We start from the raw sequence: 6081 nt of genomic DNA, 5'->3' as shown, positions 1-6081 counted from the left end.
CCCCTGCTCCCCTACCCACCCACTCCCACTTCTTGGCCCTGGCATTCCCCTGTCTGGGTCATATAAAGTTTGCAAGACCAAGGGGCCTCTCTTCCCAATGAATGGAAATGTTTTTAAAGTATACTGATAAAGTGACTTCTACCAGGCTAGAAAAAGTCAGGATTTTTGTTTGTTTGTTTTTGTTTTGTTTTAACTACAGTTGGGAAGTGGTTGAAGGAAACAAGTGCTTCATGCATTGTTGGTAGGAGTATAAAATAGCTCAGACAGAGAGAAATTTCATACTACCCTTAGATGTTCTTACCCTTTACTGAGAATATTAAGTTTTGCTACTCTTATCTGCTATTGTACCTGCACACATCTAAATAACAGGTGTGATATTATTTGTGATCAGAAAAGATTGGCAAAAATCCATTCCTACAAGTAGTAACTGACAGTATACACATGTAATTCAATACTAAGCCAGTGAATTCTTTTAAATGTAATTTACATGGATAATTATAAAATTATACAAAGCAAGTAAATCAAAAGACAAGAGGCAATTATATCCTCTGTTTTGACAAATGAAAAAAAACTAGTGGAATATAAACAAAATTAAAACAGTGTCAGACAGGCATCATGGGCTTTCCAATTAGCTTGCTTATTACCCATAACCTTTTCGAAAGGTTTCAATATCAATGAAAGTTTAAAACAAGTTGAAAAGTAGGAAGAGCCTCCATACCTTTTGGTCCAGGTAGCCCATCCAAGCCAGTGCGTCCTGGAGGACCTGGAGGTCCTGGGAAACCGCGATCACCTTTTGGACCAGGTGTTCCTTTGAAACCTGGGAATCCTGGTGGCCCAGGTGGCCCAGGTAACCCGAATCCTGGCTCTCCCTTAAGCATACACACGACAAAACACAAGGAAAATCCCATGACTTTCCTGATGCTTACCATTTACTACAGAGAATTTAAAGCATTGAATACAAAGTAGTATTTTTTTCTTCCATATTAAGAAGAGGTTCATTAAATTAAAAAATAATGGGCATGTTAGAGAATATCTGGAAGGGTCAGAAATAGGGTTTAGTGAAAGCAAATTAAATGAGTTGGACTGAAAAGCAAGGGATTAAACAACACTCTACTCAAGTGAGGGGATGTGAATATGACTGAGGAGCAGATAATCCAAATAATTAGTTTTAACATGACTTAAGTAGTATAATGTCATTGTGGTTTCTGCGTACAATTTTCATTTACTTAGATATGAATGGTGAAGCATTTGTAAGTGAAATGATGTAATCTTGAGATTTGGGTTAAATGAGACCACCCCCTTCCTGAAAAACAGGAAAAGAGCAACGGAGTGTTACTGTAATCTTAGCAGATTTGTACCTGGCTGACACATATGTCAAAGTTCATTAGATAATTTCTTGGGCTTTTGTGTTTATTTGAAAATGTTCATCATAAAATAAAAACAAGCCAAAAGAGATGTAGTTTTTTCATGACAGTCTGTCAGCTGTTTTTCCGTGAGGAAAACAAGTAATAAGGATGAAATCTACTGAGATTAGATTATTTAAGCACAGAAAATTCAGGAAGAGTAGGGATAAGTACATGCTGCAGCAGTTTGCTGAAGGCTGACTGAAAAGTGTTTAAGGTTAAATAAGTTCCAATGGAAGAACTATAAAGGGAGTTATTTATTAGTAGTACCAAATAATAGTGATTTGGTTTATGTATATTTAATGGAATTGGGACAAAGGAAGCAATACAGGAAGGGCTTGATATATCCAACACAATCTTACCAATCATCCAACATGTAAAAGTATGAAATGGGTTACTGTTTGTATACATAAACACTGGCAAAGCTGATCATTGGATTCTTTCATGTAATCCAAAAACCTAGCAGTCTAAAACAAGGTCAGAGACTTTGGATCTGTGTATTAAGTTCTATTAAAAATGGTTTGGGATTGGTTATTTTTAAATGAAAATATAGCTAATTATTATCAATATAATAAAGACTTGGGACAATGTCTAAGACGAGTAGGAACTGGAACTAAAGACAGTAGAGAAGACTGTCTTTATGAAAAAGGGGTAAGTTAAAATGTTCCAGACTGGGGCTGGAGAGATGGCTCAGATGTTGAGTCCTCTTGTAGAGAACCCAGATTCGATTCCCAGCACCTACATGGTAGTTAACAACTATCCATGACTTCAGTTCCAGGGCATCTGAGCCCCACCTCTGACCTCCACAGTCACCACAACAGGCACCCATGTGGTACACATATATACATATATACACATGCAGACAAATAACTCATACACATAAAAATAAAAATAAATATATTCTTTAAAAAACTGTTTCCGACCTTTGGTCCTGGGAAGCCTGGTGACCCAGGAGGCCCATCTGGACCTATTCTTCCAGGGGCCCCAGGAGCTCCTGGAGGTCCTGGAATTCCTGGAAAACCTGTAAAATAGCAAGCCATTGTTTTAACCCATAGAAAGAATAAATTTTAAGATAGGTAGTCACATTCTCATCTCCCTAATCTCATGCTTTATACACTGACATGTTAAAAGTACAGGAACATTCTATATGGCCACTTAGAATTAGGCCTAATAATCATCTGAGATTTTCTCAATCACCTTATCCCTTCAGTTTCTCAGGATAATTAATGGCTGTAGAAGTAACTATGCTCTTTTGAAGTATATAACACATCAGAATTAAATATAGTGAATCAATGCCATACATAAATACAGACCTGCCCTTCTGCTTACATTGTGATGTAATGTGACAGAATGCCAAACATGTTCTTCTACAGATGAGCTAGATGCAACTGTATGTGTTATATAAGCATTAACACATAAAATCAAATCTGTCATTTATATAAAAAATTGGTAGACATAAGGAATTGTCATCACCCAAAGGTGCTGCCTTGCTATTCATAAGAATAAATTCTGGGAGGGGTAAAGCACAACTGTAGAAAAAAATAAAAATATCAATAAATCAAGGGTGTATTTTACTTGGGATAAAATATTACATATGTGTATAAGTGAATCTGTTCTGATTAATCGAATCTATTAATTCAATACATATCTATGTACTTCTTGCTACACTTCAAGGAACTATTCAAGGCTCCAAGAATACAATGATGAGTACAAACGTCATAATTCCCATGATGTTCTTTAGCATATGAATGATTTTGCATTTCTCCAATGTAGACAGTTTCATCACTAGACTGTTTTAGAAAATGAACTCCAGGTTCAGTGGGAGATCCTGTCTCCAAAATTAAGGTGCATATAATGACTTATCTTCTTTAATGTTTATTTTTATCATTTCAATTTTATGTGCATAGGTGTTTTGTCTGCACGTATGTACATGAACCAGGTATGTGCCTAGTGTTCTAAGAGTACAGAATTGAGTCCATCAGACCTAGAGAGTTAAGAGTGGTTAGGAGCTGCCATGGAGATGCTAAGAATTAAACCCAGGTCTTCTGGAAGACCAGGCAGTGCTCTAAGTCACTGAGCCATCTCTGCAGGTCCAATGTGACTTTTTCATTTACAAATTTTAAATGGCATATACCAAAAAGTTAAATCTACTTTGTTTTATATTATGAAAGAATAGTATCTTACGAACCAGGTAATCTACACTGCCCCATACCTCGTCCTACATACCTTTAGGACCAGGTGGTCCAGGAGGCCCAATCCCAGGGATACCTGGTTCTCCTTTACTACCAGGTATTCCTGGCAGGCCTGGTTGGCCTGGAAGTCCAGGATCACCTAGGGAAAAAACAGTACTGTAAGGATGGGGAACATCCAAAAGAAAGAATTTCAGTGATGAGGTTGTTTTGAAATAAAATAAATTCTTCACATACCTGGAAGACCCACTTCACCATCTCTGCCTGGACTACCTGGCAAGCCAGGCATTCCTGGCTGGGTTATGGTCTGGCCTGGATCTCCTTTAGGACCTGAAAACAGATGGAATACTCCAAGTGAGAATCATTTGCTTGACTAATAATAACAATCCCATTTTGCATGTTTTAGGAAGGTAGCAAAGGGAAGGATGAAGTTTCAAAAGAAAGAAAGAAAGAAAGAAAGAAAGAAAGAAAGAAAGAAAGAAAGAAAGAAGAAAGAAAGAAAGAAAGAAAGAAAGAAGAAAGAAAGAANAAAGAAGAAAGAAAGAAAGAAAGAAAGAAAGAAGAAAGAAAGAAAGAAAGAAAGAAAGAAGAAAGAAAGAAAGAAAGAAAGAAAGAAGAAAGAAAGAAAGAAAGAAAGAAAGAAAGAAAGAAAGAAAGAAAGAAAGAAAGAAAGAAATGCAGATGGTGCTTTTAGGTACTTCCATGATTGAGGATGTTTGATAACTAACTTTAGATATTAGCCTGACTAGATTAGATGATATTTAGATAGCTGATAAAATAATTAGCTCTGCTTTATGCCTATGGCCCATGATTCCAGAAGAGAAGTGTATTTAAATCAGTGCTTTAAGGAAGAGGGTTTGCCTTTGCACAATATGGGCCATTATCATCCAACTGAAGAGGATGTGGCTAGCACAACAACAAAACAAAACATAGGAAAAGCCTCTCCCTCTTCCCCTCCCTCCTTCCCTCCCTCCTTCCCATCTCCTCTTTCATCTGGAACACCTATCTTCTCCTTCTCTTGAGCATCAGAACATAAATTAGGATGGGATGGTAGCTCTATCAGCAAAATGCCTGCTGAATACAAATAAAACTGTAGCTATAGCACCACATATCTCTAACCCATATACTGGGGGTATGGAGGGAAGCAGATCCTTGGATCATACTGGCTAGCTAGTCTAGCAATATCAATGAACTCCAGGTTTAGTGAGGGACCCTGTCTCCAAAATTAAGGTGCATGTATTTGACCCTCAAAACATATACATAAATGTAATATTATACAGACCAAGCAGGTTGTTTTTATGTATTTAGGAATGTGTGTGTGTGCTGTGTTTAGGAATGCATATGTAGAAACACACACACATATATAAAACAACATTTAAAGGAAAGGGATCTAAACTTGAAAGAGAGCAAGGGGTGAGATGGGAGGAGTTAGAGGGATAAAGGTAAGGCAGAAATTTTTATAATTATAATATCATTTTAAAAAATCTTAATAAAATAGTTATATGCATGTGTACTTCCCAGTTACATGGATACAACTACACTAAAATATATTCAAGAACGAAATACAAATAACACTACCAACTTTGACGAAGTTAACAAGAAATCTCACTTTAAACAAAAACAATCTATTCCCTTTCTATAAGCATATGGATGGCTAGAGAAACTTATTTCCCAGGATTTTTTAAAACTTTTTATATCTATCTGTCTGTCTGCTTTTAAAATAGAACAAACAACAATAGTAAACATACCTGGTAATCCCGGCTGGCCTGGATTTCCTGCCACACCTTGTATGCCTTTTTCACCTATGGGGCCTGGAGGCCCAACACCAACGGGGCCTGTTGGTCCCATATTTCCTGGGAGACCTGGTAAACCTGGGTTCCCAGGAGGACCTCTTTCACCCTTGAAAGTAATTCCACCCTGAAAATGGAAATGGTTAAGAGAGAAAAACATTAATGTAACAACTTCATATAGATTAATATAAATGAATACAACCAGGAACATGATCCAGCCATAAGTATGCCTTAAAGTTATGCTATATAAATGTGTTATGTTCTTTTATTGAATCTGTGATTACTTACTTACTAATTACCTCCTTCAACAAATATTTCTGAACGCTGTCTTCTATGGGGAATTGGGCTACAGGCTGGTCTCCAGTTGAGCTGAGGTCTGAACCCCGAAGGGTGATAATTCACCTTCATGACACAGTAGGCGTTCCCTTATGCTCCTGGAACTCTGGCTCCTGACTAAGTTACCGCCCCCCATAGCCCCCACAAGAGAAAAATGACTAGAAGTCACATAGGCAATGGCCCAAGCTTCTGACCTTCAGGCTAAACTCCTCCCCAGTTACCTAGCAACAGTAAGGACCATAAAAAGGGCTGCACTCTCTTACTTCTTACTCTCTTACCCCTCACTCTCATGCCCTCTGTACTGGATAGCTTTGTGTCAACTTGACACAGCTGGAGTTATCACAGAGAAAGGAGCTTTAGTTG

General features: G+C 37.6%; 1 protein-coding gene across 5 annotated transcripts in view; it reads right to left on the bottom strand.

Annotated features, from left to right (window-relative positions):
• The window catches only part of Col4a5 (collagen type IV alpha 5 chain), a 199513-nt gene that overhangs the window by 75214 nt on the left and 118218 nt on the right, over nucleotides 1–6081 (bottom strand). For all 5 annotated transcript variants that reach the window (XM_029534119.1, XM_029534120.1, XM_029534123.1 and 2 more), the window contains 5 exons: nucleotides 5341–5509; nucleotides 3830–3922; nucleotides 3630–3734; nucleotides 2327–2424; nucleotides 719–869 (listed from right to left, as the gene is read on the bottom strand). In XM_029534119.1, the coding sequence (XP_029389979.1) occupies nucleotides 719–869; nucleotides 2327–2424; nucleotides 3630–3734; nucleotides 3830–3922; nucleotides 5341–5509 (616 nt within the window). The remainder of the gene's footprint in view (nucleotides 1–718; nucleotides 870–2326; nucleotides 2425–3629; nucleotides 3735–3829; nucleotides 3923–5340; nucleotides 5510–6081) is intronic.

This window comes from Mus pahari, chromosome X (genome assembly GCF_900095145.1).
Source record: "Mus pahari chromosome X, PAHARI_EIJ_v1.1, whole genome shotgun sequence".
In the NCBI taxonomy this organism is placed as follows: Eukaryota; Metazoa; Chordata; class Mammalia; order Rodentia; family Muridae; genus Mus; species Mus pahari.
Note: the sequence above shows the minus strand (reverse complement) of the source record. Positions and strands in the feature narration are given on the sequence as shown.